Below are 19,303 nucleotides of genomic sequence, written 5' to 3' on the forward strand. Positions count from 1 at the left end.
ACAGAGGAGCCTGGCGGGCCACTGTCCATAGGGTCGCATAGGGTTGGACATGACTGAAATGGCTTAGCACCCGCAGGCTCACACTGAGATTCATGTCTCCATCATTCCGGTCACCTCAGTAACCAGGCCTCTCCAGGCCTGGCCCAGACCAGTCAGACCTTCCCATCTACCCAGGTCTTTCAGGGGTCTTGGGCTTTTGCTGGCCTAGTTGGTGTAGGAGCCCTGAAAGTGAAAGTCAAGTCGCTCAGTCATGTCCAACTTTTTGTGACCCTGTGGACTATAGCCTACCAGGTTCCTCCATCCATGGGATTCTCCAGGCAAGGATGCTGGAATGGGTTGCCATTTCCTTCTCCAGGGATCTTCCCGACCCAGGGATCGAACCCGAGTCTCCAGCATTGCAGGCAGACGCTTTACCGTCTGAGCTACCAGGGAAGCCCTAAGATCAATGGCTATCCTGGGTTGTCTCCCAGGTTATCCAGGCAGACCTTTCACTGGCCAAATCATCCTCAGCCCTTCCCAGACTAGGGTGCAGGGGCCTCTGTGGGCAGGACCTCACACCCACTACTGGCCTTATTCTCCTAGATGTGCTTCATTCCTGGACCGGGTTCTACACCTCCCGAAGTGGGCTCAAGGGGCTGGCGCGGCGAGCCAGCGCTCTGCTCTACGCCGGGGAGTCCATGTTCACACGCTTCATGTTGGCCCCGCACGGGTTCCTGGACCCGGCCTGGGCCCTGCAGCAGCTCCAGCAGCTCCGCTGGGCGGTCTCTGAGGTAACGCCACACCTCTCCATGGCAGGAACAGGATCGGACCCTCCTGGGTGTGTTCATCCCCCTCCCTAGGCCACCAGAGCCTCCCCGTCCCCGGTCTCTACAGGTCCACTTGACAGATGAGAACAGTGAGGTCACCCCGCGTCCCGGGACCCGTGCACGATGAAGCTGCATTAAGGCTAGGTCCCCAGACTTCCCCCTGGCGGCTTCAGTGAACTTTGGAACCATACCCACCTGGAGGGCGGAGTGGGGCAGTATTGGTGCCCAGCCGTCCTCTGCAGGTTCACATCTCAGCTGAGCTGTGTGGCCTCAGGCAAGTGACTTTGCCTCTCTGAGCCCAGTTCACTCCCTGGACAATGTCTACCTAGGAAGGTGGCGGCCCATTGAATGGGATAATATACCTAGCACATAACCCTGTGGGCTTTGTGGCTGCTACAAAGGAAGTTGTTCACTAATTTCCATCTCACTTGTCCCCCACTATACAGATGGGGAAACTGAGATCTAAGAAGTTCTATAACTTGTGTCCTCACCCAGTCAGAAATGGGCTGTACTAACCATGACTTTCATCGTCACCCAAAGGGAATTAACATCTGGTAGGACTAGTCACTGTGTGTAGTGGGGGGTGAAGCAGATTGACTTATGCATCCACTGGAGTGGCCAGAAATGTAACTTCACCCTATGGTGGCTCAGGTTCTCTTCTGTGAAGAAGAGGTAATCCTACCCCTACTCAGTGCAGACAAGTTCAAGGTCATGTATGGAGCGTGTCTGAAGCAGGTTAGCAGCACTTGTGGGATGACTAGGCCTGGGAGGTGAAGCTGGGGGTGGTAGTGGCAGAGAGGGGGTTGCTTCCAGAAGTCTGTTCTTTGTCCCAGGTCAGGGATTCAGATCAAGGTAAACAAAAGTTGGGCAAGTCCAACAGCCTCTCTGACCTCAGTTTCCACTTCTGTAAAAAACCCCCACCTTCTCCATTAGCACCTGCTGCAAAGGTGCCCAGTGGGTGCCAGGAGAGCAGGTGCTGAGCAGGGGCAGGTCCTGACCCCACTCCTTCTGGCTCTGGGGGGTGGCCCAGGTCCAGGACCATTATGCCATCACAGGGACTCACACCCCCAACGTGAGAGACATGTATGAGGAGCACCTGAGCACTGGGATGCAGGGGGTACGCAAGCTGATGGCCTCCATCATCCAGGACAGGTCCCCAGTCCTCTCCGGTAAGCATGCCCCTGGTGGTGGATCCTGAGGCCTGGCAGGGTCCATCTTTTTCTAAGAAGAGAACCTCGAGGTCTGTGCAGACGCCTGTTCCACTGGGCTTCAAACGCCTAGTCCCAATCCCAGATGTGGTTCTTACTTTCATCAGGAAGTTGACAAGGGGCAGTCACTTCTCTGAGCCTCTGTTTCTTCTCTGTGAACAAAGAAGGGGTGATGTGACAAATAGAGGGAGGAATAAATGTTAACATGGTCCCTCCCGAGCTCAGCTTGGGGCCACATCATGTTAAAGCCACCATTTGACCAGCCTGTGTGACTATGACTGTGTCACATGGGAAAAGTGACTGATCAGGCCATTTGCCTGAAACTGACGGGCTTCATCCCTGCAAATCCTGGGCAAAGACAAGTTGGTCTCCCTGGGCAGGCACCAGGCCTGCCGCACCTTCTGCAGGGGTCCACACTCAGCCTGCTCTCTTTCACCATGCCCTTCCCCTTCTGGCCTTGCTGCTCCGCCCTCCCCTCTGTGTCTGCGTACAATCCCATCCTACCTTCACACCTGGGAAAGGCCCCGGGGACCAAGGGTGCAGCAGACAGGCCCCTGCCCACAGAGACTGGGATTGGGAGAGGAAGACAGTCTCAGAAAGAGAGCTAGAACTGGGGTCCAATTCAGTGCTGGTGGGACCTTCTGTTGCCATGAGCTCAGGAGGGCAGCTCCCCGGGCAAGGGGTAGGTGGGGACCCCAGAAAGGCATTCTGCCATAGGAGCTGCCCGGGCAGAGGCCAGGGGCTGGAAAGTGTGGGTGTTCAGGGATCAGGGAGTCATCGGAAAGGACAGAACCTACAACACATGCTGGGGGGTGGGGGTGGCGTATGGAGTGGAAGGGGTATCCAGGTCCGTATCACAGGGGCCTCCAGAGCTGAACTAGGTGATTGAACATGACCCTCCAAGCTCCAGAGAATTCTCCATCCCTCCTTCGCCAAGTGCTTTGGAGCCAGGCCTTAGGAGATGGGTCACCTTGTGCAGATAATTCACCTTTCAGGGCCTCACCATCCTCACCAGGAAAGTGGGCTGACAGGGAGAGATGGGTGAGGATTTCATGGACCCTCAGCTTCTGGAGGGCCACCCCCCACCCCTGCACTTGGGGATCAGGATGATAGTATGAACAGTGTAGAGGGGACTGCATGCCTGATCCCAAGTTTCGGCCTGTCCCTCTCACCTAGGATCTGCAGGGCTGGTCTTACCAGCCTCAGTTTCCCTCGTTCTGAGGGGCATCCAGATGTATGGAGTATGTCAGGTGGTGGCAGTAAAACCTCTTGTCTGTATGCAGGCCCAGAGCCTGGGGGACATCTTGCCGTGGTTTACAATCCCCTGGCATGGACAGTCACCACCATCGTCACCCTGACTGTGGACTTCCCCGAGGTCAACCTCACAGATGAAACAGGCAACCCCGTGCCTGCACAGGTATGGGTGGGAATCCTGCCTCAGCTGCACTTGTGGTTGCTGTCTCTGATCCAGGCAGGGACCCCTAAAAGTGGGAAACTTTGACATGATCATGAAATAACTCTGCTATCACCATAATGGGGCACTTGTCCATTAGGGTCAGTGAGATCCACCCAGGGGACTGACCCTGGGCTTTGGGCATCCGTCATGACCAGAAGTCCCTTCTTATGTTGCCTCCTTGGAACATCTTCGGGTGATCTAAGCTGCAAGGGAAGCTTTGCCTCCTGCCTCTCCTTTGGGAATATATATATTCTCATATAAATTTCTGGGCTTCCCCGGTGGCTCAGCAGTAAAGAATCTGCCTGCAATGCAGGAGCCTCAGAAGATGCGGGTTCGATCCCTGGATTGGGAAGATCCCCTGGAGAAGGGCATGGCAACCCATTCCAGTATTCTTGCCTGAGGAATCCTATGGACAGTGGAGCCTGGCTGGCTACAGTCCATAGGGTTGCAAAGAGATGGACACGACGGAAATGAATTAGCACACATGCTCGTAAATTTCCACCTTGTGTGGAAGGGCATAAAGGATCTTAAAGGTGGATCGTTATGGATGTGCCATGTTAGGAGCTGAGCCCAAGCTGCCTCTTTCTGCAACACCCACATCCAGTGTGAGTGTGCGGTCCCTCCTCACCTCCATCCACAACCAGGACTGAAGGTGGTTTCAGAGGGTGCCCTACGTATCCCCAGCCAATCCTTCCTTGAGGAGATGATAGAGGTACTGCCATCACTTGGCCATTCAGTAAACACTTCCAAACGCCTATCTGGGATGTGGCCTCAAGCTGAGTATGGGATGTTGGAGTCACTTGGGGTTCAGGGAGCAGACACAGAAATGGACAATTAAGATACAGAGTGAGACCACCAACCAGCACTTAGCTGAGACACAGGAGGAAGATCCTCTCACTTTGATGGAGGAGGGAAGGATATTGTTTGAGAAGACCCAACACCCAACATCCCCTCTCCCCACCTGAAGGCAATACCCACTAAGAATAAATGCATTTAATATTATTGAACACTTACTGCATGTCAGGGTTACGCTAGGTGCTGGAGAAACTTTAATAAGCAAGCAGACAAAAGTCCCTGCCCTCGGGGGTCTAGTATTCTAGCAGGGGGATCCAAGTAGGAAACAAAATTAGAACGCAGAGAATGTGACAGATGATAACTGTAGTGGAGGTGAGCCTTCAGGACAGTTTGACGGGTATGCGTGGGAACATCATGTCTGCTTTAGTTCATAGAACAACCAGGCTGGAGGTGGTGAGAAGCAACATGAGCTTGTTAATTGGCCCCCTCCACAAAACCCTCAGCAGCCCAGAGATGGGACCTGTTCCCTGGAGAATGAGGGGGCTCCCTACATGGATCCAGAGTCCTCATCCCATCCCTAAATCAGATAACTTGGAGATGGGGAAAATCCTGAAAACCTCCCTCCTCCAGAAAATTGGAGGATGAAGAGACAAGAAAGCTCCCTCCAAAGAGGAGGCCCTCCAGGTCAAGGGAACAGCGTGAGCAAAAGCTCAGAGGCAGGAACCAGCAGGGAGAGTTGTGAAGGAGGGATGTTGATTTTTTCAGCCCCCAAAGAAAAAGGAAAAGAGGAGGGAGAAGGGGCTGGGCTAGGACCCTGTTCAGCAGAGAGGATGCAGGAGAGGAGCCCAGCTCAGCCCATTGATGAATGACCCTGCTGTCCCCGTGGGGAGCAAGCACACCATCCAGGAGGTGTATCAGCCCAGGGTTGCTAAGGAAACTGAGATGTCTTCCCCCCACGTGACATCCATCATGTGATCCTGTCCCTCTGGACTTGCAGGTACAGAACTCAAAGGAGATGCCATCTGCCTATGACCTGCTTGTGCTGACCACCATCCCAGGACTCAGCTACCGGTATTACGTCATCAGGCCCATGAGGAGGGCCCAGAAGGACACTCAAGAGACTGGGGCCTCCGTGGGCAGCACCAACCAGTTTGACCGCAGACCCAGGAAAAATCATAAGCAAGTGGTCAGGCGCCTGGTGCACGTGGAGAATGAGTGCTACACCGTGTTCCTGGACAAGGACACCAACCTGATGCACAGCATCTGGGAGAGGTGAGGTGCAGCCCTTGCTGCCTCTGAGGCCAGGAATGTCCTAGGACCTGGGCAAGTAGTGCCTCACCTGGTTCTCCATTTCCTCAGCTGTATGTCAAGGATTTGATGGTGGTGAAGCCCCTTGCTGTGTAACAAGGTTTATTTCTAGGTGTGTGAGTCTTGGTGTTGCTGTTTAATTGCTCAGTCATGTCCAGTGCTTTATGACCCCATGGACTGCAGTACACCAGGCTTCCCTGTCCTTCACTCTCTCCCGGAGTTTGCTCAAATTCATGTCCACTGAGTCAGTGATGCCATCCAACCATCTCATCCCCTGTCATCCCCTTCTCCTCCTGCCTTCAATCTTCCCCAGCATCTGGTCTTTTCCAATGACTCAGCTCTTTGCATCAGGTGGCCAAAGTATTAGACCTTCAACTTTAGCATCAGTCCTTCCAATGAATATTCAGGGATGATTTCCTTTAGGATTGACTGGTCTGATGGCTGACAAACCTAGACAGCATATTAAAAAGCAGAGACATCACTTGGCCAACAAAGGTCTGTAGAGTCAAAGCTATGGTTTTTCCAGTAACCATGTATGGATGTATGAGTTGGACTATAAAGAAGGCTGAGTGCTGAAGAATCAATGCTTTTGAACTGCGGTGCTGGAGAAGTGTGTGAGACTGGGCCAGGTCAAGAAAACCTTCTGTGAACTTATACATTCCAAAGATGTTGGTCCACCAGGAAAAAAAAAAAAAGAGGGGGAGAGGGTTTGAAAAGTTCACCATGGAGAAAGTGTAGCCATTGTAAAATTTTCTAAAATTGAGAGACACAGAAAACCCATCCATCCACCAACGCTCCCATCCATCCATCCCCCATCCACTCACCACACATTCATCCTTGCACCCACCCCTCCACATCTCCATCCACCCTTCCATCTATCTATCCATTCACTCATGTAGTCATTTATCAGGGGTCATTTGTTTACAGTGGAGAGGGCAGCTAAGCCCCAGGAAAGTTGGCTCCCAGAGTCTGGAGCCACCTTTGTCCACCCTCTGTTCCCATCCCAGGCAGCTTTCATTCCTCCTCAGCCGCCTCTTCCAACACACCCACTTCCACTTCCTCCTGTGACCTCCTCACAGGAAGAAGACTCGGGGGAACAGGAAGCGTGGGAGGAGCACCGGCTAGAAAGTGAGGTGAAGGAAAGAGAGGAAAGGGGCCAGACTGCAGGGGAGGGAGATGGGGTGTTGACGTGAGAAAGGCGCGCGTCACCTGGAGCTCATCCCCGTCAGCTGTCAGCAGCTCTTTAAGCTCAGACCACGACTGGCCTCCAATGGGGTTCATGGGAAGTTCTGTCCTTCAGTCAGTCCACAGGGACGTCTTGGGAGGGCATGAGGCAGGCAGGGAGGGCAGAGTGCAGCCAGCATGGGAGGTCAGCAGAGGGTGTGGGGGGGCAGCAGAAACGGGGTACAACCCCAGCACATGTGAGCCTCCCTGGTCAGGCAGGGAAAGGGGAAGCTGCAGGCCGGCTTTGGGCTCCGTCATCACTCAGGCCCCACGCCCCTTCTGGAATGCCCTGAAGGGCCGGCTCCAGCCCCCCATCCCTTTCTGCCCACCCCCGGGTGCCCCACACCCAAGCCACATCCCCGCGTAGCCCTTCCCAGGAGCGTCCTGCTGTCCATCTGCCTGATCCCGGTGTGTCTTCAGGTGCTTTGGGCTCAGGTGAGGGAAGGTGTGCTTCTTACTGGGCTCCCTCACCCCCCAGGAAGGGTCCAGCTAGCACCTGCCACAAGCCAGAGAGGGCAGCCAGTTGGAATAGACAGAGGGCGGCTCAGAGGAGGCTTGGCAGGGACGAGACCCCCAGAGCCAGGCCTGAGGCCTTGAAGTCTGGAAGGAATCCATGGGTCAGACAAGCAGACAGTGGTTCCTTAGAAGGACCTGCCTGTGCAAAGGCCTGCGGGGGGCAGCCACTATGTGCACAGACCACCCCAGCCCAGTTTGCTGGAGGAGGGCCTTTGTTCTTTCATATATGACAAGCGTGTTGATATATTTCACATACCACACAAGTCACCATGTTACACTGTACACGTATATGCTATTTTGTGTGACCACAGAGTTGTGCCATAAGGGTGGTGTCATCTGCATATCTGAGGTTATTGATAATTCTCCCAGCAGTCTTGATTCCAGCTTGTGCTTCCTCCAGCCCAGCATTTCTCATGATGTACTCTGCATATAAGTTAAATAAGCAGGGTGACAATATACAGCCTTGATGTACTCCTTTTCCTATTTGGAACCAGTCTGTTGTTCCATGTCCAGTTCTAACTGTTGCTTCCTGACCTGCATACAGGTTTCTCAAGAGGCAGGTTAGGTGGTCTGGTATTCCCATCTCTTTCAGAATTTTCCACAGTTTACTGTGATCCACACAGTCAAAGGCTTTGGCATAGTCAATAAAGCAGAAATAGATGTTTTTCTGGAACTCTCTTGCTTCTTTGATGATCCAGTGGATGTTGGCACTTTGATCTCTGGTTCCTCTGCCTTTTCTAAAACCAGCTTGAACATCTGCAAGTTCACGGTTCACGTATTGCTGAAGCCTGGCTTGGAGAATTTTGAGCATTACTTTACTAGCGTGTGAGATGAGTGCAATTGTGTGGTAGTTTGAGCACTCTTTGGCATTGCCTTTCTTTGAGATTGGAATGAAAACTGACCTTTTCCAGTCCTGTGGCCAATGCTGAGTTTTCCAAATTTGCTGGCATATTGAGTGCAGCACTTTCACAGCATCATCTTTCAGGATTTGAAATAGCTCAACTGGAATTCCATCACCCCCACTAGCTTTGTTGGTAGTGATGCTTCCTAAGGCCCACTTGACTTCACATTCCAGAATATCTGGCTCTAGGTGAGTGATCACACCATCATGATTATCTGGATCATGAAGATCTTTTTTGTACAGTTCTTCTGTGTATTCTTGCCACCTCTTCTTAATATCTTCTGCTTCTGTTAGATCCTTACCATTTCTGTCCTTTATTGTGCCCAAATTTGCATGAAATGCTCCCTTGGTATCTCTAGAACTGGACATGGAACAACAGACTGGTTCCAAATAGGAAAAGGAGTACATCAAGGCTGTATATTGTCACCCTGCTTATTTAACTTATATGCAGAGTACATCATGAGAAATGCTGGGCTGGAGGAAGCACAAGCTGGAATCAAGACTGCCGGGAGAAATATCAATAACCTCAGATAGGCAGATGACACCACCCTTATGGCAGAAAGTGAAGAACTAAAGAGCCTCTTCATGAAAGTGAAAGAGGAGAGTGAAAAAGTTGGCTTAAAGCTCAACATTCAGAAAACTAACATCATGGCATCCAACCCCATCACTTCATGGCAACTAGATGGGGAAACAGTGGAAACAGTGGCTGACTTCATTTTTCTGGGCTCCAAAATCACTGTGGATGGTGATCGCAGCCATGAAATTAAAAGACGCTTACTCCTTGGAAGGAAAGTTATGGCCAACCTAGACAGCATATGAAAAGCAGAGACATTACTTTGCCAACAAAGGTCCATCTAGTCAATAAAGCAGAAATAGATAATAAATATTTAACTCAATAAAGCAGTGAAGTCAGAGTCTCTGAAACCATGTTAGGCCCTCTGCTTATGCCCTTGGAAGCCTGTTTTGCAGCCTCCCTCCCCTCCTCCTGTGGGATTCTTTCCTGAATAGGGAGAAAATCTGTACCTCCTGGGCTCTTGGAGAGTCCACGGAGCTGTTGTCCAAGCTGAGTGCATGAGCTTCATTGAGGGTCCTCATGAGTCACGTAGGCTCTGAGGAAGTTATTTTTGTTCACTCCCGGTTCCATGTTGGTGTCTTAATATTAAAGGGAGGCCTTCTGAGCCTGGATCCCATCACAGGGAGAATGCCTGGAAGAAACTGTCCACAACAATCCTACCATTTTCTCTTCTCCACCTCTGCAGACAGAGTAACCGAACCATCTGGGTGACCCAGGAGTTCATGGAATACTACAATCACCATGGTTGGGGTCAGGAATCCATTTCCGATAACTCCGTGTTTACTCCTAATGGTACAGCGAAGCCAGCGTGGGCGGCTGTGGAGATGGAGATCCTGGAGGGGCAGCTCGTGACCGAGATCCGGCAATACTTCTACAGGTGAGGTCGGCCCCTCTGGTTGTGCATAGCACACAGTAGGTGGTCACGGGCGGGTGGGGGATCTTACCACTGAGCCGCCTGGGAAACCCGGCGATGATATACACATGAGAGCATTCCTGTGTTTTCATTAATGCAGAGAAATAAGCCACCCAGAACGGGCCAGGTGCTCAGGGCCTCTGGTGAAGTGGGTCCTCCTGTTCTTTTGCCCAAGAAGCCCCTCTGCCTGCCCTGCCTGCCAGGAAAGAAAGGAGGAGGGACTGGCATCCGGAAGTCTCCCCCAGCTTGACGTATCTCTTCCGCTCCTCCTCCAGAACGGTGAATGACCGTGACCCCACGTACACCATCTACTCCCGGCTGGCCCTCGGGCCCCCGGGCGCTGACGGGGAGCTGCTGTGTCATCGTCTAGAGCAGGAGTACAGGGTGGGCCCCTTGGAGCTGAACCGCGAGGCCATCTTGAGGACCAGCACCAATCTCAACACCGGCCGGGTCCTCTACTCCGACAACAATGGGTACCAGATGCAGCGCAGAGCCTACAAGGAGTACAAGGCGAACACTATCGCTCGGGTATGTCCTGTGGTGCCTCATGGGAGTAGTGACCACAGACCTGAGAGGCAGCCTCTCTCCAGAGGCTGGAGACACCCCTTTAGCTCCAGCGGCAGAGGCCTCCAGAGCATCTCCCAGAACCTCTGTCGCCCACGTGTGCCGTTAGGGGCTGAGACCCAGGCTTGTTCAGACCTGGGGTCAGAGCTCTGGGGCCCCCACATATGAGGGCCTGAGGTCCCTGAGGTCCACTGTGGGCACGGCGTGTCCTCTTCTGTCAGATGACTGACCCGCTGGGATTGCTCTGAGGATGAAGCAGATGCAGGTGCCTGTCCAGGCCTGAGCGGCTGTGACCCTCCTTTGCTGCTCTTAGGCAGGCTACTGCCTAGTTGCCTGGGAAACGTGAGCACAGGCTGATTTCTGCAATCATCCAGCTCTGAGATGCTCTGCCCCCAGCAGCGTGACCTGGGACAAGTCCCTCGGCCTCCCTGGGCCTCGGTGCTCTCCTGGGGAAGGGGGTAACCTCCCCCCAGCGCTGTGTGATCAGCTGGGATGATCCAGGAGCAGTGCCAGGCTGGGCACCTCGTGAGCCTCAATCCACGTTAGTTCTTTCTCCTTCCAGTGGGGAATGTGGCCCCTCCCTGCTCCGTCTTCCTTGAGCTTCTGGTCCCTCTCATCCCTGTTGGCTGGTTCTCACCCCCTGTGGCCTGGGCTCCAGAGAGTCCAAGGCCCTCGGCCCAGGACATCTTGCTCCAACAGAACAAAGGGTGTGGACTATGTGACCGCTTTCCAGCCCAGTCTTGAGCCCTTTACTATCGGGCAACCATTAGCCTATCTCAGACTGGACTGACACCCAAGCCTTCATGCCCTTCCTGCCACAGTTTCTCAGGGATGGTTTGGGAGCTCCTTTTACAGGTGGAGAAACTGAGGCCTGGGCAGCCTGAGTCCCCCAGCTCGTAAGGTCAAGAAGCAGTGGAACTAGATTTGAATCCCAGGGCGTCCATCTCACAAGTCAGAGCCCCTCCCCGCCGCTACCAGGGCCGCCCTGAGCTTGCCACTGTGCCTGTGGGGAGGCTGGTGGGGGCCCAAGGCAGATGCCTGATCAGGTGGCCTACCCGGCCATGACCATGACCATGACCACCCGTCTGGCAATATTTCTGTCCACAGAATTACTACCCCATGACTCAGTCGGCCTTCATCCAGGACAGGCAGAGCAGGCTGGTGCTGCTGTCGGAGCAGGCGCACGGCGTCTCCAGCCAAGGGAGCGGGCAGATGGAGGTAGGAGGAGGCCCCTCTGGTCACCACGGGTCCGCCAGGGGCCAGGCGGGGCCTGTCAGATGACTCTTCCCTACAGGTCATGCTCCATCGGCGGCTGTGGAACAACAAACAAGGGAACTCATCGGACGACCTCACGCTGAACGACACCTCGGTTGTCCACTCAGTGCTCTGGCTCTTGCTGGGACCCCGGACCCTCACCAGGGACCTCGGCCCGAGGAGCGGGGTGGCGCTGCAACACAGGCCCGTCGTGCTGATTCGAGACGTGAGCGGTAAGAAGGCCTCCTTTTGGCGCATCTGTCATCCCTGCCCCGGGGTGAGCCGACCTGTATGGGGGAGATGAGCTCAGGCAGAAACCAATTCAGTGGGAGAGGGATTGATGCCAAAGAGAGGGCCTGGTGCCCTGTAGGTCTGGTGGAGATGGGCTCCTGAACCAGGGGGAGTTCAGCAATCAACTTCAAGGGCTATCAGTTGATGTTCTCTTGTTTGGAAGAAAAGAATCCCAAGGTGCAGCCAGGCCCAGAGATGCTTGTGGAACAGAAGAAGGAGCTGGAGAAGAGGCCAGGGCAGGAGAGAGACACAGCAGCTCAGGGCCTCTCGGGAGCAGGTGTTCATGTCCATCTCTCCCAGGACTGCCAAGAACTGCCTTCCCGGCCACCTCCAGGTCCAGGGGCAGATTCCCAGGAGAGGAGATGTGATGGACCAGCAGGGTGGGGTCTGCTCCTGGGTCAGTCAGTGGTTCCTTTCTAGCACTTGGGAGGCCTTCCTGCAGAACGGATGTTGCCATGGTGAGCAAGTTCCAAAGCTGTGGTCAGCTCCATCCATGGGTCCCACCCTGGGCTCCTCTGATGGCACATGAGAGAAACTGGAGCTGATCCATCTGAGCCACAGGGAGACTTTATTCAGAGGCCAATGCACCCCAGAGAGGGGCTGGGGTGTAATTGTACCTTGGGCGCTGGACGCTTCATGAGGCCACTTCTTTCCTTCTTTCTGTCACCTGAGGTTTGCTCTGTCTGCAGACCTTCTTCCTCCTCCTATCTGAGACATAGCTGTGAACAACTCTAGGACTGTGTGTCTCCCCCACTCAAAAGGAACTGAGACTCAGACTCAGGTCTCAAGAGCCTAGATCCCAGGAGAGAATCTGATTGGTCTGATCGAATCACATGACCCAAGCCTGACCAATCACTGTCAGTTCAGTTCAGTTCAGTCACTCAGTTGTGTCTGACTCTTTGCGACCCCATGGATTGCAGCATGCTAGGTCTCCCTGTCCATCACCAGTCCCTGGAGCTTACTCAAACTCATGTCCATTCAGTCGGTGATGCCATCCAACCATCTCATCCTCTGTTGTCCCCTTCTCCTCCCGCCTTCAATCTTTCTCAGCATCAGGGTCTTTCCAAATGAGTCAATTCTTTGCATCAGGTGGCCAAAGTATTGGCATTTCAGCTTCAGCATCAGTCCTTCCAACGAATATTCAGGACTGATTTCCTTTAGGATGGACTGGTTGGATCTCCTTGCTGTCTAAGGGACTCTCAAGAGTCTTCTCTAACACCACAATTCAAAAGCGTCAATTACTGTAGCCCAAGGTATTGTGAAGAGATGGCATTTGCACCAGCAGATGCTTCAGGCTGCCTGTGGTGTGGGCCAAGTTTGGAGGGGTGTGAGACTGGATGAAATGAGTGTGGAAAGCTCCACTTAACGTGGAGAGCTCTGAATGCCAGGAGGAGTAGCTTGGCCCAAACTCTCTCCTTGTTGGCCATCTGCCTTGCAGAGACTACACAGGTTCACCCAGACTTCCAGCAGCAAGAGGCTGTGACACTGCCTCCAAGTCTCCACCTTCAGATCCTCAGCATCCCAGGCTGGACATACAACTTGAACCACACGAAGCACCTGCACAATCTTCAGAAAGGTGAGGCAGGTGTTCAGGTGTCCAGACTCACTCTTGCCTCTTCGTTGTCAGGTCCCCAAACCCCTCACCAGGCAAAGTTGCTCTCCCCAGAGTCATCCAGGCTCTGTGAGGTCACCCAGTTTCCTTATCTGCCAAATGAGGAGACAGAGGCCCACTGACAGGCAGGTCGCTCAGCAAGCCAGGGACAGGTGGGGCCCAGGTTCCATCTAGACCACAATGACCATGTACAGAGGGGAGCCCCCAGCAGGGCATCCAGGAGGACCTCCTGGTGGAGGAAACAACTGCCAGGAAGCAGCTCATCATATTGCCAAAGCCCCTGGTACACATTATGTGTCCCTTTATACTCAGAGCATCTCAAACGCGGGGCTGACCATGCCTCAGCCACCCCCCTGTTCCCAGAGACCCTCCAAGGGCTGGCACACTCCAGTGTAAGGTCTGCAGGATGAGCGTCAAGAGAGAAAGGAAGAGGCAGAGGCCAAATACCACCTTTGTGGCTAATAAAGTGGTTGTTGGAGGCTGTGGTTCAATCCTGTAGCCACATGGCTTCTTCACACTGACCTCTTGCACCTCGCTCCATGTGTCACAGAAGAGGAGGTGGGGATCATCTCTTGCAGCAGCAGTCGTGCTTACCTGTGCTGGAGGCAAAGCTCACTGAGAACCCACCTCCTGGAGACAGCCTGTACCAAAGATGAGGAGAGAGGAGCCTGGGCTAAGCAAGCAAGTCCCTCCTCCCAGAGAAAAGTAAGCGACCAAGCGAGGGGAGCAGCAGCAGATGGCTAGTCTGCTCTCCCAGACTCTTATCACCCTCATGTCATCATCACCACCATCATCGCCATGGTCCTCATTATCACCAACATCACCATCATCACTGTCTCCACCATCACCATCACCATCATCATTGTCATGTTCTGGACCCAGAGGTCTTCACCTGTTTCTGTTGCTCCTGTCCTTAACCACGGCCTGAGGAAGGGGGAAAGGAGATTCTATAAACTTTTCTGCTGCAATAACAAAGAGCCCAAACTCTCAGGGTCCTAACACAGTGTAAGGTTTCACCCCTATGCCGTGTGTCTAGTATGGTCCAGAAGGAAGGCCCTACTCCTTTGTTCACCAGGGACCAGCAGATGGAGACTGTTTTCTAACACAGGCTTCCTCAATTAGAGGGACAGGATAAAGCATCTGTGGGAAATGACACACCACTTTTGTGTTGGCTTCAGAGTCAAGAAGCCACACCACTGTTCACTGGGGCAGAGGCAGAAAGACTGTACCAGAGAACTGGCAGGTTGGAGGACAGGCCCAGCACGAACCACAACTGTGAATGAGGTCAAGACTTTCTAGGCATCGGCATTGGCCCCTGTGTGCATGGGGGGAAGCGTTAACATCGGCTGGACCTGGTTGGAATCCTCGCTCCTTCTCTGTTGCAGACCAAGCACCTACCCTTCTCTGAGCCTTGGTTTTCTTGTCTCTGAAGTGGGGGCTGTGTTAGATGCCTCTGAGGGAGGTTGAAAATGCAAAAGGGAGGTATGTGTAAAGTACCAGGCCCAGACAGGGGTCATCATTGCCACCTTCCTTCTGTCTCTAAGGCCATCAAGGACAGGTCAAAGTGGACTTCCGCCGAGTCCTGCTGCGGCTCCACCATCTGTATGAGAAGGGACAGCACCCTGTCCGGTCTCAGCCTGTGACGGTGAATCTGCAGGTAACCTGCCCCCACCCCACGTCCCACTCCTGGATCACTGAGTCAGGATACACAAGCAGATGTTCACAAGGGAGGCAAACCCCAAGTGTGACCATCCTGACTCAGATGCCACCTTGGCTAAAAGATGCCTTATGGTCGTCTTGAAAAAAAAAAAAGCAATGAGATTTGATCCCTGGGGTACATGAGGGCACCCCACCCCCTCCTTCTGGTGTTCTTCTAGACTTTTTGCTTCTTTATCACATGCTTGTATTTTGTGCGTTTCTCATTTCTTTCTTGTAGTAAATCTTTTTACACCACACAGATGTTATTTGTGGGATCAGAAAGCAAAACAGATTCTCACATGGATTATCAAGTAGGTGATCAGAGGCACTCAGTCCAGGGTGTGAGGCTGGGCATCTCTGCCTGGTATCCTGCTCCCCACGCCCCTACCCCAGGCTCTGGACCTCAGAGTCCTCACCTGTAAATGGAGCAATAAGGGTCTTTCCCCACAAGGATGCTGATGCTCTCAGCTGATAAGGCACACACGGGCGCCTGACACCCTGATGGATGTCAGTGCCCTCAGACCCCTGCCTGTGTCCTCCCTCCCCTCCTGACCCCTGGATCACCCTCTGACCCGCACTACAAGTGAGGCTGCTGCGTCAACCCCAACTGCACCAGCCACATCCTCCCCCCTACCCCCCGTGATGTATGGAGACCCCTCCTTTATCCCCAGTCTGCCCTCTTCATGGGGGATCTGAGCTCTTTACCCATCTCCTGCTCACGGAGAAGTTCTCTAAATCTCTCTCTTATTGCTTCGACTTCAGGGATACTTGCAATCTGAGAGAATCCGAACCACCCAACCCGGAGCCCTCCCTGTGGTGTCTTCCCGATGCCCTCCTTTCACAGCCATGAATATAAGGGTGGGGAGTGGTCTCTTTCCTCACTGACTCCCAGTCCACTGTCATCAGAGACACTGTCAGCTTCGTCTTCCCGCCTGGCTTCAGCAGCGCGCTGGCTTCATTTCTTCCTCCTTGTCACCTCTTGCTCACAAGCTGACACCGGTCTCAGGAGCAGATGGACATGCAGAAGAGGGCGTGGTGGCAGCACACAGCGCCTTGCCCTCCGCACCTCCTCCTTCCACCCTCTCAGGGAAGGTCCTGCAGAAGATCCCCCAGCCTACCAGTCAGCACTGTCCTTCCTCCTCAGGGATGGGGCTACCCCCTGCCTCCCCTCTCTGCACAGTCTGAGCATTATGGGAAAAGGGGGTGGATAACATGACCAACGCCACCTTGGAGCAAGGCAGGGCTCCACCTGAGCAGCGCGGGGAGGAGGGCACTTACGGCTGGGAGCAGCTCCATGTGCCTGCCCTCTCCTGGTGTGCGTCTCCAGCTTGGCACCTGGGGAGACCAGCTCCTCCTTGGCCTCAGTTCCCTCATCTGTAAAATGGGGCTGCCCATTCTATCTATCCTGTCCATCCTTGGTGACTCAGCTGGTAAAGAATCCGCCTGCAATGTGGGAGACCTGGGTTCGATCCCTGGGTTGGGAAGATCCCCTGGAGAAGGGAAAAGCTGCCCATTCCAGTGTTCTGGCCTGGAGAATTCCATGGACTACAGTCCATGGGATCGCAAAGAGTCGGACAAGACTGAGCAACTTTCACTCTCATCCTGTCCATGGGGATTTGCCCTGAGAATGAAATGCAGCAGGATGCTGTCCCCTGGGCCGTGGTTTTGCTGCTGCCCCCACTGCTGTTTTGTCCTCTGATCTGGGGCCGGGTGCTCACCTCCCTGTGCCCCTGTCCTGCAGTCCGTGCTGTGGGGTCTGGGTTCCGTGGTGTCTGTGGAGGAGCGCTCGCTCACAGGGACCTGGGACGTGAGCACACTGCACCGCTGGAGCTGGAAGATACGGGATGGTCACCAACACGGAGGTCTGTGAGCCCCTGGTTCAGGCCTTTGCCCAGGATTTCCAGCCTGATCCTCAGCCAGGGTCAGGAGCTCGACAGACCTGGCTCAGATCCCAGCTCTGCCCCCTAAGGCCCCTGTGACCTTGGACAGGCTGCCCTCCTTCTCCAGGTCTCAGCCTCCCTGAATCTACTGCAGGAGGTTAAGGAAAGCTTCAGGTCAGTCTTCTTGCCAGGGGCTGCGTGTGTGTGTGTGTGTGTGTGTGTGTGTGTTTTCAAGGCCATACGCCCACTCCATAGATTGGATGAGCTCCAAACTTGCAAGCACACACCAGGACACTCTGATGTCTGTCATGCTGTGCATTGCACTACACACTCCACACTTAGCTCTTAGAAATCACTGACTGCTTCTGGCCTCCCAGTCTCTGCCTGTAATGATCACACTGTCTGACATATCCTTGTCCCCTTCATCCCAGACTGCTCCTAATCAAGCTTCCCCAGGTCCGAGGCTACTAGTTGTCTCCCCTGCTCTCCCTTCCTCCTTATTCTGCTCTGACCCATTTATTTCCTCTTTGTCTACCATGCAGAGGATAGTCTGGGTACATGAGTAAACATCTGGTTGATGTGTGATACACTGATAGATGGAAGGACAGTTGGTCAGAAAAAAGATGTAAGGAAGGAAAGGAAGTAGATGGATGCTGGACAGGTAGATGATTGGATGATGGGTGGATGGAAAGATGCAAGGAAGAAAGGAAGATGGATGATTGATGGATGGGCAGAAGGCAGGATGAAAAGAGGATAGAAGATAAATTGATGAATAGATGGAGGTTAGATGGATGGGCAGAAGGGTGGGTGATGGATGGAAAGATGGCTAGAAGGTGGATGGATGAATGGAAGAATAGAAGGAAGGAAGATGGCTGCATGATGGTTGGATGAATAGATGGAGGTTTGATGGATAGACAAGAATGGATGGATGGATGATTGGATGGATGGGTGGATTAATGAATGGGTAGAAAAATAGATGAATAGGTTCCATCCCAAGAGTGAAGCCAGAACCCCAGTGTGTGGCTTCAGGGGAGCCCAGTGAGATAAAAGGCAGGGCCCCTTCATGGTCTCAGTGAAAAAGCTCTTAGGCATTGAGGCTACATCCCAGGGGATATAAGGCCAGGACCACCAGTACATGCCTTCACTGTGGCTGAGCTGTCAGGGGATGCTATAAATAAAAGAGGCCCATGGGCAGTGGCATCAGTCAGAAAGGGAGCAACTGAAGACCATTACCATAGAGGGAGCCACAAGAATGCAGACAGAAGGAACGGTCTGAGGGGGTTGCAGGGACGTGGTGACCTGGGGAAGCAGGCGGCTCCAGAGGGGAGTTATAGACAACCTCTGCTCCCCCAGGTAGCTCCCACCATCCCTTGCCACCCCACAGAGGCCCCAACATCACCATCTACCCAAAGGAGATCCGGACATTCTTCATTCACTTTGAAGAGCAGTGAACCCTTGGCAGATTCTGTGGGCCTCGGACAGAGAAAAGCAGCCTGGATGGATGAGGGGAACAGCTGCCTATCTGGTGGGCTAAGGGCAGGAAATGGATGGAATTGAGGTGTTCTGATTTCTTAAATAAAAATTGCATAAGGACCTGTTTCTTGCCCTGCCCACGAGAACCAGCCCTCTTTCTCCTCTCTTCCCAAGGATGGTAGCTTCACATAAGCTCATACTTCCTCCTTCATTTGCAAAAGATAGAAGATTCTCTTAAAGACAGAGGGGATACCCACATTGATACCAAAATGCATCTGCCTGCAGGTCCTGCTGGATCTCACCAGGCTCTGGGGTTAATAGTGGCCCTTCTGTGTGCTGGGCGCCTTCACAGGCTCATCTCAGACTGGTGATGGCCCTGCACCAGGGAGACTGTACACACCATTCAGGGCAGGGAGCTGCAGCCCTGAACCTGGTGTTTGAAGCCAAACTGTGAGTCTAACTCTAGATTCCCCCTGTGCCTCATGGGCACACCTGCCGAGCAGGAGGGCCTCCCAGCTCAAGTCACTAGGTGATGAGAGGAAAAACTGACAGCAGGTGAAACAGGGGACGTCCAATATAAGAATTATTAACAACAAGAAAAGCATAACTTCTACTCCCAGGTGTGCCCAAAGGATTGAAACCTTCACCCACCAGGAACTATTTCATGCATATTCACAGTGACCAAAAGTGGACACAACCCAAGTGTGCATCCACACTACCTGGGTACACAAAGCATGCCGTATCCTCAGAATGGACTATTACTCTGCCATACAAAAGGATGTAGAACATCCCAAAGATTATACTTAGTCAAGGAAGGCAGCGCTTCCCCG

At 53.4% G+C, this 19,303-nt stretch overlaps 1 protein-coding gene across 1 annotated transcript in view; it reads left to right on the forward strand.

Moving 5' to 3' along the window:
• LOC133058471 (epididymis-specific alpha-mannosidase-like) overlaps window positions 1–18,451 on the forward strand; it is a 38,536-nt gene extending 20,085 nt beyond the window's left edge. Inside the window, exons 8-19 of the mRNA XM_061145172.1 lie at window positions 583–770; window positions 1,837–1,975; window positions 3,298–3,431; window positions 5,263–5,537; window positions 9,474–9,665; window positions 9,977–10,229; window positions 11,373–11,483; window positions 11,560–11,752; window positions 13,249–13,386; window positions 14,967–15,079; window positions 16,862–16,982; window positions 18,354–18,451. Coding sequence (XP_061001155.1) covers window positions 583–770; window positions 1,837–1,975; window positions 3,298–3,431; window positions 5,263–5,537; window positions 9,474–9,665; window positions 9,977–10,229; window positions 11,373–11,483; window positions 11,560–11,752; window positions 13,249–13,386; window positions 14,967–15,079; window positions 16,862–16,982; window positions 18,354–18,451 — 1,955 coding nt within the window. The remainder of the gene's footprint in view (window positions 1–582; window positions 771–1,836; window positions 1,976–3,297; window positions 3,432–5,262; window positions 5,538–9,473; window positions 9,666–9,976; window positions 10,230–11,372; window positions 11,484–11,559; window positions 11,753–13,248; window positions 13,387–14,966; window positions 15,080–16,861; window positions 16,983–18,353) is intronic.
• Window positions 18,452–19,303: the final 852 nt, after the last annotated feature.

This window comes from Dama dama, chromosome 6, assembly GCF_033118175.1.
Source record: "Dama dama isolate Ldn47 chromosome 6, ASM3311817v1, whole genome shotgun sequence".
NCBI lineage: Eukaryota > Metazoa > Chordata > Mammalia > Artiodactyla > Cervidae > Dama > Dama dama.